The 14136-nt window shown below is 40.1% G+C and overlaps 1 protein-coding gene across 2 annotated transcripts in view; it reads left to right on the forward strand.

The window, feature by feature from the left end:
* The first annotated feature begins 427 nt into the window (after positions 1 to 427).
* The window catches only part of LOC101782932 (vacuolar protein-sorting-associated protein 33 homolog), a 17642-nt gene continuing 3933 nt past the window's right edge, over positions 428 to 14136 (forward strand). Inside the window, exons 1-20 of one of the 2 annotated variants that reach the window (XM_012844820.3) lie at positions 428 to 589; positions 4072 to 4523; positions 4687 to 4807; positions 4884 to 4923; positions 5030 to 5110; positions 5264 to 5458; positions 6237 to 6347; positions 6419 to 6484; positions 6756 to 6863; positions 6960 to 7004; positions 7171 to 7227; positions 8837 to 8931; positions 9613 to 9664; positions 9846 to 9905; positions 10540 to 10602; positions 10673 to 10779; positions 11341 to 11463; positions 12347 to 12428; positions 12542 to 12612; positions 13079 to 13159. In XM_012844820.3, the coding sequence (XP_012700274.1) occupies positions 4755 to 4807; positions 4884 to 4923; positions 5030 to 5110; positions 5264 to 5458; positions 6237 to 6347; positions 6419 to 6484; positions 6756 to 6863; positions 6960 to 7004; positions 7171 to 7227; positions 8837 to 8931; positions 9613 to 9664; positions 9846 to 9905; positions 10540 to 10602; positions 10673 to 10779; positions 11341 to 11463; positions 12347 to 12428; positions 12542 to 12612; positions 13079 to 13159 (1490 nt within the window). In that variant the 5' untranslated portion in view covers positions 428 to 589; positions 4072 to 4523; positions 4687 to 4754. The remainder of the gene's footprint in view (positions 590 to 4071; positions 4524 to 4686; positions 4808 to 4883; positions 4924 to 5029; positions 5111 to 5263; positions 5459 to 6236; positions 6348 to 6418; positions 6485 to 6755; positions 6864 to 6959; positions 7005 to 7170; positions 7228 to 8836; positions 8932 to 9612; positions 9665 to 9845; positions 9906 to 10539; positions 10603 to 10672; positions 10780 to 11340; positions 11464 to 12346; positions 12429 to 12541; positions 12613 to 13078; positions 13160 to 14136) is intronic. The other variant, XM_004962442.4, reaches the window with a different exon arrangement.

Here is a 14136-nt window from a genome sequence, read left to right on the forward strand (position 1 = left end):
CCTCCACTTATATAATGGGTTTTATAAATAATCTATGTTTAATACTCCTAATTAGTATCTGTACATTCGATGAGACACATACTAAAAATAATCAAAAGAACCAAACGCTCCCCGACAGCGCGTCATTAGCCAGGCCGTGTTCGTGCTGTCACGCCGACTCCCCCCTGCACCAAGCGGCACCAGCAGCGCCTCGTGGGCCCCACCGTGGGGCGGTTGTGGAGCGGGGGGCGAGAACCACGCGGCTCCGGGGACCGGGCCCACGTCGCAGCGACCCATGCGACCAAATTAAAATCACCCCGCCTCGGCCTGGGAGAGTGGGAGGGGAGTTTGGTGGGTACGGGTCGCTGTCCGCCACCCAACCCACCCAGGCGTCCACCGGACCGCCCGATCCGACCAAATCCAATCCGACGGCCGCGGGGGAGATGGGCCGGCGCGCGGCCCAGCTCGGCGTGCGCTGCGGCCGGGTCGGATCTGAGACGAGCACTCCCCAACTTGTTACCATCTCATCCTCATCCACCCCGCCTCCTCCCGTCTCCCCCTCCGCCGGATCTGATCGGATCCGCCCGACCAACCCGCGCCGCCGCCGCAGGTAAACATCCCCTCCGTCCCCGCCTCTCTCGCCGTCGGTCCGCCGCTCTGCTCTGAGTTCGGTGGGGTTTGCCCGCCGTAGGGTTTTCCTTTTGTTTTGTACTAGTATCTTGTTTTCTAGGAGCCAGGGGGGTTCTTGATCCGCCGCGCTGGCAATGGTTTGCCTGGTTGCTTCGTGCCTCGGATGATAGGCTTGCGCGCGCGCATCTTGCGCATTTCTAGCCATCAGCGTACAAGATTGGTGCTCCCATAACAGCTTTTGCGTTTTTTTTTTCTGTTATATGTACTGCGAAATGTTTCCTTTTTCTTTTGCTATAATCCTATAGTTAGAGATGGGGGTCTCTTTCGTACCCGCCTGTTTGGAACGGGTAGTGAATGGTTCTTGTCACTCGTAGAATTCTTGTCGTGTTCTAGAGGAGGGAAGAGGAAAGGTTCACCACGTGGTCGGATGAAATGGACTCCTTGGAATGCCATGCATGTTTAGGAAAAGTTTGTGCTTCCGTGTCAGTATGCTTTAATCTTTGTTTATGCGGTAAAAACTGGTGGAGAACTGCTTAGGTTTTTACTGTATACTGTAAAGGTTGCTGCTGAAATGATAGTGATGCTGATTTCACATCTCCTAATAAAATGGTTAGGAAAAAGAATCTGACTTTTGGTTAGTTTTGTCTTATGACGATCTACAAGCAAACCCCCATGCTCAAAGCACTTTTGATAGGCAACATGCACATGCTGCTATGGGGTTTCTGAGGGGTTTTCTTTCTGCAAGCAGTTAAAAATTTGGAGCTACTGGGTCTTGCTTTTACCATGTCCCGTGATGTGTTGCTTCATAAATATTACCTTTTTGCCTTACAGTAGGTAGTGGGAGCATATTTGAGTGGTTATTTTGTTCCTAGGATCTCATTGGGCGATTTTTTATTCTTATGCTGATTCGGCCGAGACTTGGTACATAAATATTACCTTTTTGCCTTACAGTAGGTAGTGGGAGCATATTTGAGTGGTTATTTTGTTCCTAGGATCTCATTGGGCGATTTTTTATTCTTATGCTGATTCGGCCGAGACTTGGTAGATTCCTTGTGCCTTGCATCCACTAGCCACACATATGGACCATACTTATTCTTATGGTGATTCGGCTGAGACTTGGTAGATTCCTTGTGCCTTGCATCCACTAGCCACACATATGGACCATACTCTTGTGCCAGCAGATCAGAAATGCCAAACTTTTTATTGGAGGAATTTAGTTTACTTTGCATGACGAATCTCTCAGCCTGGAGGGTGTGGTCTTGTTATGTGCCAACAAAACAGAAGGTTTTCATGGCCATAAGATACAAAGATGCCCTTTTTGTTGCTTGTTTATTAGACTAATGTTTCTTTTTTATATTTCCTTATACTGCATGAGACAATAGGACAAATTTCGGTAAAGTATCCTGGCCTAAAAGAAGTACTGTGTTTGCTAAGAATCCAGATTGTCCTGTCAGCGTGATTTATAAACATTTCAACAAATTGATTAGTTACTGGTCTTATGTATACGAGCATATCAATCTCTGCTTTGTCAACTCCGCGTCGTCCGTTTGAAGGCCCTCCCTCCCATTGATAAAAAGAGAGAATGACTCCACGATCTTAGTGCTCATGTCAATGGTGACCACCCACATCTTCTTGTTGGCATATCCAAACTCGATGAAAAGGAAGTGAGCTACATGTGGCCTGTCCTTGTCGACTTGAGGGAACATGCCGCGCGGGAGGCGCTCAGGAGGGTTGGCCTCCCAGAGCTCACTGGAGGTGACCATGTAGTCCTCCTTCCACCCCATGCTGCCGTCACCTAACACGAGGGTGTGGCAGGTGATGGTGAAGCCGGTGCCGGGTTTAAGTGCTGCAAAGAAGATGCCATCATGGCAGGTGACATTGATGAACTTGAGCGCACGGCCATGGTCGACGACGGACACGGCACGGTAGTAGAAGCTGGATGTGCCCTTGCGACTGCTGGCAACAGGCATCTTGTCCAGAGGTAACCAGATGTAGGAGACAGTAGGGGTGGGCAGCTTGTCGGACATGTCGTAGAAGATGATGCCTCGTTGGTAGTCGATCCAGCACAGCCATTGGCGGAAGGGGATGATGGCGTCGGTATGCCAGCAGCAGATCTGCCAGAGACCATCAGCTTCAGCGGATATGAATTTCACACGCACGGACTCCCACATGCCCCCAAGTTGATCATCTCCATCTGACGACGATGTGCAGCAGCAGGAGCGCAGCAAGCAGATGTCAGCGATGAAATCATGAAATCATCATTGCCTTTCGATGTCATTCCTGCACTTAGTTATTCATAACAAGACACATTGCTCTCTCAACTATTCAGCATTTAAAGTTCAAGTTGTGACAGGCTATTTTTCATCATGGAAGATAGACTAGCAATAAAGAACATACCACAATAAAAAAAATACAATACTCTTGAAATTAAGTAAACTTCAGAACTTTACCTTGTTCCATCGTGAAGAGTTTTTCAAAAAAGATGCAAATATAACACAAGTGAGATTCTCTTGCAAAAGCTCATGGAAACACTCGTCTCATCAAGTCACTCAAGCCTATACTAGATTATTTTCAACCTATTCTACTCATATATGAAAGTGGATGGCTTATGTGGAGCTTTGTGGGTAAAAACAATCCTAGCAAAATATTATATCTGAAATAGTGTCAAACTAAGAGACAGATCTATTGGGATTACTGAGACTTGTCAAAAAGGCCATGGAAAATAAATGTTGAAGAGGGAGAGGGATGAAACACACACATTTGGATAAGTTGACATGTGCAAGTGGAAAATGAATGATCCCGAGGCACAAATTAAGTCCTCGTTATCGGATTGCACATGGTTGGAAAAATTAAGTATGGATCAATCCTTAATCTTGAAAAAACTGGAAACTTTAATGAGGCTCAAAGAAATGAGGAGCATTTTATTCTTTTTCTCCTTTATTTTTTTTCTCTTTTTCATTCATTTTTCTCTTCTTTCCTCTTTCTTTCTTTTTCCTTATTTTCTTTCTTTTTCCTCATTTTTCTTTCATTTTGCTCCTCAGAATTTCTTGCAACATAGTACTTTACTCAGCAATACTTAGAGATTGATATGCTCTCGAAGCTGATTATTGGTAACCAACTTATAACAAAAGCATAGAACTTACGTCGAGGGAGGAAGGAGGAGGATGAGCTGATTGCTGCCGATTTGGAGTTGGGGAAAGTACCAGCACAACGCCGTCGGGCATGAGATGTAGAGGGCATAGCGTTAGGAGGAAGAACAAACGATCCTATGTATTAGAACTTGGAGATATATGTATTATGCGGTTATGCTCAGTGTTTGAATGGACTACTTATTTCATATCTTATGCAACATATGAACATCTATCCGTTAGATTTGTGAGCTAAAATAATATAAATGTATGTTGTGTCCTACTTATTTTTAATTTTCATCACGGTATATATGACAATCATTGATCTGTGCAGTGGCATGTAAGGAATGAGGTAAAATTTCACTCCATTCTTTGAGAGGGGTATAATGGTCTTTCCCATCTCTAGAGAACAACTTGGGGAGGTAAAAACCCGGAAAAAGAGACAGGGCTGTCGTCATTTTGCATTGCTGGGCCCTTATGGGCCATTATGTTTGGCCCAGCCCGTCTGTGTTTCCATGCTGCCTAGCCCAGCACATCCCGTCTCGTCCTCGGTCACTCCGGCCGCGACCTCCCGTCAATCGTGCGTGCCCGCTGCGCCGCAGCTCCTCTCGCCCGCAGCGCCCCACGCCGGTGATCCCGCAGGGCGGCTGGAGGAGACGACGAGGGCCAAGGGGCGCCGCGGTGCCGACCCACCTCTCGTGGCCGGCAGACTGCGCCGCTACTCCGCAGCTAGCCTCTGGTCCGTCCCTCGACGTGCTCCGCCGCAGCGCGCTCGATCGGTGTGAGGTATTGGCCGATTACTGCCTCCTCCCTTGTCGCCATTGATTCGCGTGTGCTCGGATTTCTCAGTTCTGTGCGACCTTACCTTCTGCGTTAGCTGTAGACTGAAAATTCCTGTACCACTTGATTAATTCTTCTCCTCTCCCCTCGTCGTCCACCTCTCTCTTAGGCTGGAGTGGAGCAGAGATCCACCCGGACTTGGATAGGTTCCTTTCCAACTCACTCATCCCTGGACAGATGGCGCAGATCCCCAACCTTGACAATGCGCCGCTCAACCTTGCAGCCCTCAGGTCCTCCCTATCCCGTTCCCCTCTTCCTATCTGTTATGCCTCTGGATTCTGACATGCCTGTTTGCTCCAATTGCAGGGAGCAGTCGCAGAAGGACCTACTCGGCATCCTAAAAAGCGTGGGTTTCTTGTCTCATACTGCTCGTTGCGACCATGGCCTCCAGTGGTATTGTTATTTGATGATGCTGAATTGAGAAATTAAGTTTCCTTTGTGGTGGATATCAGATAAGGGGGAAGAAGTGTCTGATCATTGACCCGAAGCTCGCTGGGACCCTGTCGCTGATCGTGCAGACATCCCTGCTAAAGGTGCAATGTTGCTTTGTTGTCTTCCATAACTCTGTATTGCAGTAATATTCGTTGCACTCCCTTACATCATATCAAGGGTGAGGCTATTGCCACATTTCATTTGCGGAGTTTCAGACTTGCTTATCTCATTATGTGGCTTGTTCTGCTTATCAGGAGTATGGTGCGGAGTTGCGAATTCTCTCTTCTGATCCCTTGCAGACGGAATGCCTGAAAATTGTATATCTTGTGCGCTCTCAGCTGAGCTTAATGAAATTCATTGCAAGTCAGATCAGGAATGATGAATCTAAAGGGCTCCAAAGGGAATACTTCCTTTACTTTGTACCACGCCGCATTGTTGCTTGTGAGAAGGTACCTCTTGTTCTTTTTTATGTTTGGACTAATCCTTTTGTGGTTCCTTATTGTTATTTGTGCTGGAGGTCCAGTTTGTTGGATCTTAGAATAGTTTCCAATGCTTACTGCTATTTAGTTATTCTATATTTAAATTTAGTAAGAGTGAAAACTCAAAGTGATCACAATTGCCATATGATGGATATGGTTAGCTTGCATGAGAGTAGATATTGCTGAGTCTAGTGGAAAATTGGTTTAATTAGGTTCCAAAAATTGGCAGCCGAAGCTAGTCCATCAGTTTATTACTCTGCCCTTAGGCTATGCTTAGACATGAGTTCAACGACACCACCTTGTGTATTGTATCTGGCATGTTAAGCATTGGCAGATATGTAATTACAAATTTTTTAGTGGCGTGTAAGGAATTGCCTATTTATAATATATAATCCTGCTTTGCGTAAACTAAGGCCAGTATCTAGAATCTTATAATCTGTAGTATGAGATCCGAGCAGGGCCTAAATGGGTTGCAATGGAGTCACTAGTTCGATGACCTGGTTCAATCAACAGATATGTTGCCCAGGATACATATCAGGCCTGAAATGTTATTTCCAGTTGAACATCGTGAACTTCTATATAGTTAATTCCCAGATATGTATTTGAGGTTTTAATAACAAATGAGCTTTAATTGAAGGCAATCTTGTCTTTCTTGCTGCCATGAAGATGAATGGAAATAAAACATGTTTAGTTTATAATTAAACTGTTATTGGAATATGGCTTATATTGTTTTACTTGGCACCTGCAGATCCTGGAGGAAGAGAAAGTTCATCAGAAACTGACACTTGGAGAATACCCTTTGTATCTAGTTCCATTGGATGATGATGTCCTTTCTTTTGAACTTGACCATTCTTTGCAGGTATTGATGCATGTTATCTAGCATTTGTGTTCCGATATTCTGAATCTCGTTTGAGCTCCTATGTCTTTTAGGAATGTCTCATTGAAGGAGATACAAGTTCTATCTGGCATGTTGCAAAAGCGATTCATAAACTAGAGGTATTTATGTCCTTCCTCCTTGTATTTGAAATTTATATATTATGTGCAAGAAGCAAGATGCATCTGTTTGTGGATGAGGCACCATATGGACATGCTAAATTGTTATCTGCTACTGAACTATAGAGTGCGGAGTATTTACCAATTTCATAAATCTGCAAAATCACAAGTTCTAAATATTTTGTTAAGTAGAAGGCATGACACCCTGTTGTACTTTGGAATACTGACTTATAAGATTCTTGAAGTTATGCATAGTATTGCATCTTTTTGCCAGTTTGCCTTTGGAGTTATCCCAAATGTTAGGGCTAAGGGTGTGGCATCTACCAAAGCTGCAGAGTTGTTGAATAATATGCAACTAGAGGATCCGGTCAACATGGATGATGTAACACCAACTGATCTTTTCCTTTTTTTTTTTGACTCAGATTTCTAAAATTATTTGACCTGATTAGTTTTGTTTGTATCCTTTGCTGATTCATAGATGGGCATTCCGGAGATAAACACTGTTATTCTATTAGACAGAGAGGTAAATGTTCTATTCTATTCTGTTTGTACTGTGATTTACATTTCTGAAAACAATCATGTTGCGCTTCTTGATTTCTCCTGTTTTTGTCATATGTTCCTATTTTGAGTCATCAAGTGATACATTTTATATAGTTTTTCTTATCTGTTATAATTTTGTTTCCATTCAGGTGGACATGGTGACACCAATGTGCTCTCAGTTGACATATGAAGGCTTGCTGGATGAGGTAGAAAGAAGCTTTTCATCCTGGCATAGATCATGAGAATATGATCTGTTTGTGTTTTCTTTTAACCACAGTAAAATCATCATATGCCTATGAACTTGCATCTGATAATAAAGTATTATCTAAAGATGGAACCAGCAAGTATAGAATGACTACCAAATAAAAAGAGGGAATTTGCTCTGATATAGATTATGGCTTGGCCTTCTTGGACCACCTAAGTGCAATTACGATAAAAGAAAGGATAGGTAGAATTTTAAAATAAAGTATTTACTTTATTTTTTATAAGTACTTGCCAATCTAGTTATCCACCTATCTACAAATCCTTTCTTTTATCGTAATTGCACTTAGGTGGTACGCAGGCCTGGTAAAGGGCCTAAAAAAACTTAGCCTACAAAATTTAAGGACCGGGCTCAAAAAGGGTCAGGCTAAATTTTTATATGATTGTGAGCTAAAACTAAGGACGTTAGGGCCATGATCAGTTACCACCCCTATCTGTATAACACTAACATCAGTTTATCTAAAGATGGAACCAGCAAGAAACATTGTCCTTTTCTCTTACCAGTTACATGCTCAATGCAACAAAAAAATTTGATTGCTGCATCCATCTTTCTGACCCCACTAGATTCTCTGTTAATATTTCTGCATGTCTGATGAGATTGAACAATAATGATTTTGCTGATGGGCCAATGCAGTTAAAGTCAACATTTCAACAAAGGCCATCTAAAACTCTTAGCCGTTAACTTAATTGTTTTGGCTCCAGCAAACTTTATGTGACTATTAAGTTGAATACTGATATTCAAAAAGGTATTTGGAATGGCCTTACAAATGTAATATCAGTAGATTTTTCAACATAACGTCTTCCAGAATGCCTTTCAATATCCTATATTCTCCTAATTAATAATAATACAAACTAGCGTAAAAAGAGTTAGATGTGTATTGAAGGCTGTCAAATGTCTGAAATGCCCTTTTCTTTGAATGGCAGCAGCATACTATGTCATAGTCGAATAAACACTTTCATGGTTCACTATTGGTGTGCTAAGGTGCATATGGAGGTGACCTATTTGGTATTCTTGAACTATCTATGAAAAGCATTTAGCCATTCCATAATGGCTAATTTGCTTTGGGTTTTTCATTTTGAGTGTGTAGAGTGGGTGTGATATTTCCCATCCTTGTATTGATTCTCTTACCCTTGTACCGTTAGGTTCCATTTCTTACTATGATGCTCTTTTAGCAAATACCTGCTGCTAGATTGCACATGATGATCTTGGAATCTTATTTTATGTAGCAATAAATATGCAGCTGCATGCTTACCTGTTTTATGTGCAGCAGCAAGCAGGGTAATATTGCCTAGGATTTTTGCTTAATGCATGCTCGTCTGTGTTTTTTTTTGCCTATTTTGTTCTTTATGGCTCTGAAAGCAACAATAAGCAATCATCACTGCATGGATGGTAGGTCTGAGAATTTTTTTTTTTGCTTAACTGAGTGCAATATAGATGATCTATCATGCACTTTTAGAGAAGAGATTTTCGACAATCCTAAAGCTGCATTGCTAGTGTGATATAGAATCTCAAGTTGTTTGAAATGAATTCTATGACCGTGTAATATTCTACAGATGCTGCAAATTAATAATGGTTCAGTGGAAGTTGATGCGAGCATCATGGGAACTCAACAAGATGGGAAAAAGGTTAAGGTTCCACTGAATTCGAGGTAAATATCCCTGTCTCAATTAGCGACGATTAATTTCCTTTTTGTATTTTTAAATACCCCTTTCTATCACAAATATAAGTCGTTTTATGGTTGTCCTAAGTCAAACCATTTTAGATGTCATAAACGACTTGTATTTGTGATTGTAGAAATTACATATTACTAAAATTGTTAATTTGCTGTGTGCCTATGAATACTTTGTCTGTAAGGAAGCATTGTTGCTATTTTTTAAAATTATTTTGGATACTCTGTTGACAACATTGGCCTTATCAAGATACTTACGATTCATTTTTCACAGTTTGAAACTTTTGGATGTAGAAAGTTTAGATTTTTGTTACCAATGGATTCTATAGTTTTCATATGTTGGAAGTTACTATTTGTGACTCTTTCCAATCAAAGCAATGGTGTGAAATGTCTGCAATCAAACTTCTGATGTTTGATCAGTTACCTTCATGAGTATCTAGATTGGCTGTGGAAATGTTCTGGCTGACTTTTCTCAAAAAAAAAAACTTTCCTAACATTACCATTTAATAATTTACAAATATATTGGATTCAGACTGGTACTTGTTTGTGACTGTAGGTAGTGCAAATATATGTGTTTTATTGTCTTATTGTACATAGGCTTACATGCTATCTTTCTGTATGTGGAGCTATGAATTTATATTTGCAATCTTTCGTTTTCAGTGATAAGTTGTACAAGGAGATTCGTGACCTCAACTTTGAAGTTGTAGTTCAGGTTTGCTCCACGGACTTTAATTCTTGTTAATTTCATATGAAAGAGTTTTGTGCTAATTCTTTTGTGGTTTTGGTTGTACCTGCTGTTGTCATAGCTTATGAATGAGTCTGGTTCCAGTTTGTTAGTTACAGCTGCCATCATTCTATCAAGTTTAAATTATTATAAATTGTACTGTCTGCAGGTTTTACGTCAAAAAGCAACATCTATTCAGCAAGATTACGCGGAAGTGAAATCCACCAACGTAAGAATTAAATTGTGCTAATTCTTTTTTCAGATGATTTCCTGATATAAGTTTATTTTTTAGACCATTTACTGTTAGAATCAGGAGTCCCTATGTTATATAAAGGTCGAAATGTTGCTCCTCTATATATAAGAATTGAGTATTTTGCTTGTTTGTCAAGTTTAGACGATATCCACTTTTTAGTCTGTTTCATTTCTTGCTGTTATTAGAAATTTATGATAAAATTGACATGCATTTTCTGCTGTTGAGGAGTGATATGAATTGAATTGATTTTGATTCAGCTGGTTTGATATTTACAGGATAAGAAAAATGTTAAAAATGCCATTCACATTGTATAAAATTGTCTTATTGAGGATTTAGGGGGGGCACCTCTGATAGCTCCATCTTTTTTGCTTGGATAATAATACCAACTCTTTAAATCTAGGTGTGGACATGCTTTGATTGAACTCTTAGCATGAATAACTTGCTACTTTCTAGTTTATTTCTTCCTTTCAGTATTAAGTGTGTGACCTTGTATCCAATTTTGTGCAAATGTCTGTTTATTTCTAGTTTTTTACAGTAAATTACCTTTCTTGCTAGTACAATGTGGAAATTGGAAAAGGAAATTAATTTATTAATATTGTTGTTTTAACAGACTCAGTCTGTTTCTGAGCTCAAGGATTTTGTGAGGAGATTGCACTCGCTACCGGAGATAGCTGTGAGTTTATTGCATGGCTTCATTCTATCTCTGTTATTATTTTACTAACTTATTGTATGCAATGGTTTAGAGGCATGTTCATTTGGCGCAACACTTGCAATCCTTCACAGGAAAACCCTCATTCCATGCCCGACTAGACATAGAACAAACGATATTGGAGGTTCAGAACTTTGAAATGTGAGTTTATCGTTGTATTACTGTTTTTTATCCTTTGAACGCACAGCTGAGCTTCGTGTCATTTCATTTCCACTGCTCTTTAATTTTCTTTTGTTTCATTTTCTTGTAGTTCATTCATCACTCCTATTTAACTTATCATTAAGTTTACCCATTTTCTTAAAGTATCCCTTTTTGTATGCTTGTTTCTATTGACGTGCAGGAAACTTAGTGAATGAGTAAAATAAGTTCTCTTGAGCTATCACAAAGTTGAACTTGTGTTTTGAATTGCACTTATCAGTGTTTCAAAGGCGATGCCAAGGGATCCAGGCGGACCCAGCTCGCCTTGGGGTTGGGGAACAGCTATGCCTTGTGGCCTAGGCGTACACAGCTCGCCTTGGGTTATCTTGTCGCCTTTGAAACACTGGCATTTATATTGATATTTTTACTTCAATACTCGTACAAGATCTGCCTAAAATGTTATGTGAAGTTTGGCCACATGTTTTCTATCCTGATAAACCACAATATTTTTTTGTTTGCTCCCAAATTATGTTTGTATATGAGCTAAGTTAACTTCATCCCCAGATGCTTTGAGTACGTCGAGGAGATGATACATAAGCAGGAACCTATTGAAAATGTGCTTCGCCTTCTAGTGTTACTCTCTCTTACAAATGCTGGGTTGCCAAAGAAGAATTTTGATTACTTGAGGTATGCTTATGTAGGTTTACAAGCTTTCTTTTTTCCTTTATTTATTTTTGTGGAAAGTTTTATGTTCATTATTTGGTTCAATGCTTTACAGCACTCAGGGATGTGCTTTTTCTCCCAACTTTTAATGAACTAAAGTTTTGACTTTTGATTTGTGTTGGTACCCAGACATACTAAATATGAAGCATCCATGTATTTTGCACCAGTCCTGCGTCAAGCTAGTGCTTAATAAATTTAAAAAATTTGATGAATCACCATCCATAAATGACAATTAAATATTGAACAATATTAGAAATTCATAAATAGGCTTTATGGCCAAGTTTTCAAAGTTTTGTTTTGTACAACAAGATGGCCAGGCAAAGTCTTATAGACCTTCACCTTTATAAATTGAAAGTGGGTACATGTCTTGTCAGAGGCTTCTTTGACTTGTGAACTAGGACCAGGCCCCTGACTGCGAGCTAGACATCGTCTTGATTCCGATATCCTGATGCACGAAATTGGTGACTAGTTGGGGTGCTATCGTTCTCAGTATTCTGTGACACTGCTTCATTCAAGTCACAGATTGGCTATAATAATTGCCCCTCAAACATAAGACAATTTGTTATGGCCTTTTTAACAAATGTAAGGCATCTTTCATACTCCAATGTACAACAAGTCCCTGTACACCCTTAAGAAATTTCTACCTTTTATTGTGTATTGTTTGCATGTACGAAAATATAGACTTAGAGATTAGAGACAATAATTAGGGATGGTGCAGTCATTTTATGTCTTCTTGATCTGCAATTGCATTTGTTATACATCTGTTAGAATTTATTTGTTAGATTCCAGCATACTGTGGAATGTGGGCTTAATCCTTGTTTACTCTGCTTTCTATCCTACTCTCTAGGCGGGAGATGCTGCATAGCTATGGCTTTGAGCACATGAACTTATTATACAATCTGGAAAAGGCTGGCCTTTTTAAGAAGCAGGTTAGTCAGATTTTGTCCTCACTGAACTTTTTCTTCAAAGTTGTCCATGGCTCCTTCAGTGTTTTCTATCTTTTCCTTTCTAATCTTCTATGCCATATTATTGTGCTTCCCAGGAATCAAGAAGCAATTGGGTTGGTATTACAAGAGCTCTGCAGCTTATAGTCGATGTAAATGATACAGCAAAGTATTAACACTTGCCTTTATGTTTACTTTTCATGTATGCATGGTCACATAAACACATATTAGTTTATGCTATAAAATTGCGGCATGTAAATCTGCCGGTGACTTGCACTGTTTGTCTTCCATGTAACTATATAAGTAATATAGATTGTTAGAGTCTTCAGTTGTACCAGAGATGAGTTAACATATCTTTAGTTGCTTCCACTAATAATTTGGTAGGAATGCAATAATTGGGGGTTTTGATACATTGGATTAAACTTTATGCTAAAATTTTATCTCTAATGTTTCAGAGTCATTTTGTTTCAGTTCTGTTCAAATTTTGTTTTAGAAGTTATTCGTTTTCTTCCAATGCATTGCTTCATTGTTATGATTATTAAATGCATAATTATGGCCATTCTTCTGCTTGTCGCAACTATTTTGTATATCTTTGGTTACACCATCTACTAATCTATTCTTATTGTCAATCTCAGCCCTAGTGATATATCGTACATCTTTTCTGGATATGCACCTCTTAGTATTCGCCTTGTTCAGCATGCAGTGAGATCTGGATGGTATGTTTGCCATGCTAGTTTCTTTCTATCTCTTTACTCTTGGATGATAATGTTTTTTTTTTGTATTTCCATGAATGCAATCTGCTGAAAAAGTATTTTTTAATTTTCTATGGAAGAAATGTTTCGATGACCTTTCAGTAGACATAAAAGATGCGAAAAGAATCAGAGAATAAAACGAGATATCTAGATTTTTGATCATTTATCCCTTTCCTTTGTTTTGGCAAAGAACGTAGATACATAATTTATGGAAGGAAAAAGAATTGTCACGTGTTCTCCTCCCCTCTTTTATACTTGAATAGAAATTCCATAAAGTAGGAATTCCTTTGTTTCTTAAGAAATTGTGGAGACTTTAGTTCTGTGGCAACTTATTAGTCATTTTGTTGATAATAAATTACAGAAAACCGCTTCTACTAGAATATCCAATATAGGGGGTGTTTGGGAGCACTCCACTCCAGAAAAACCAGCTCCACTCCACCAGCTCCACATTTTCCTAGCTCCACTCCACCAACTCCAAAAAAACATGGAGCTGCTGCACGTGTTTGGCTGATGGCAGTGCTCCAGCTCCAAAAACATGAGCACTTGTTGTGAATGGTCTATTTTACCCTTTGTGAACGGACCCACATGTCATACTCTTCTATTTTCTCCTCTCTTCTTCCTCTCTCTCCTCTCCTCTCCTCTTCTCAGTTCCAGGACACAGAATGCGCTCCAGTAGGTAAATCTGAGCAAGAACAGCGTTTCACTGTGCTGTAAGAGAGAAAAGGGGAAAAAATGGTAGCACAGTTTAGCACTAATACTGCACGGAGCATTACTAAAATCCGGGTTTCCATTTACAAAGATAGTTCAGAAGCAACGATCAGTAACTTAACGAACTCCTCTTTTTTTATTAGCGGTAGCATCACGCGCAGCTGCCCACAAAATGAGTGAAGGAACTGCCATATCATCACGGGTTGACTGTAAGTTCATGGATGCTTTTTACC

The sequence above is a fragment of the Setaria italica genome, chromosome III (genome assembly GCF_000263155.2).
Source record: "Setaria italica strain Yugu1 chromosome III, Setaria_italica_v2.0, whole genome shotgun sequence".
Lineage (NCBI taxonomy): Eukaryota > Viridiplantae > Streptophyta > Magnoliopsida > Poales > Poaceae > Setaria > Setaria italica.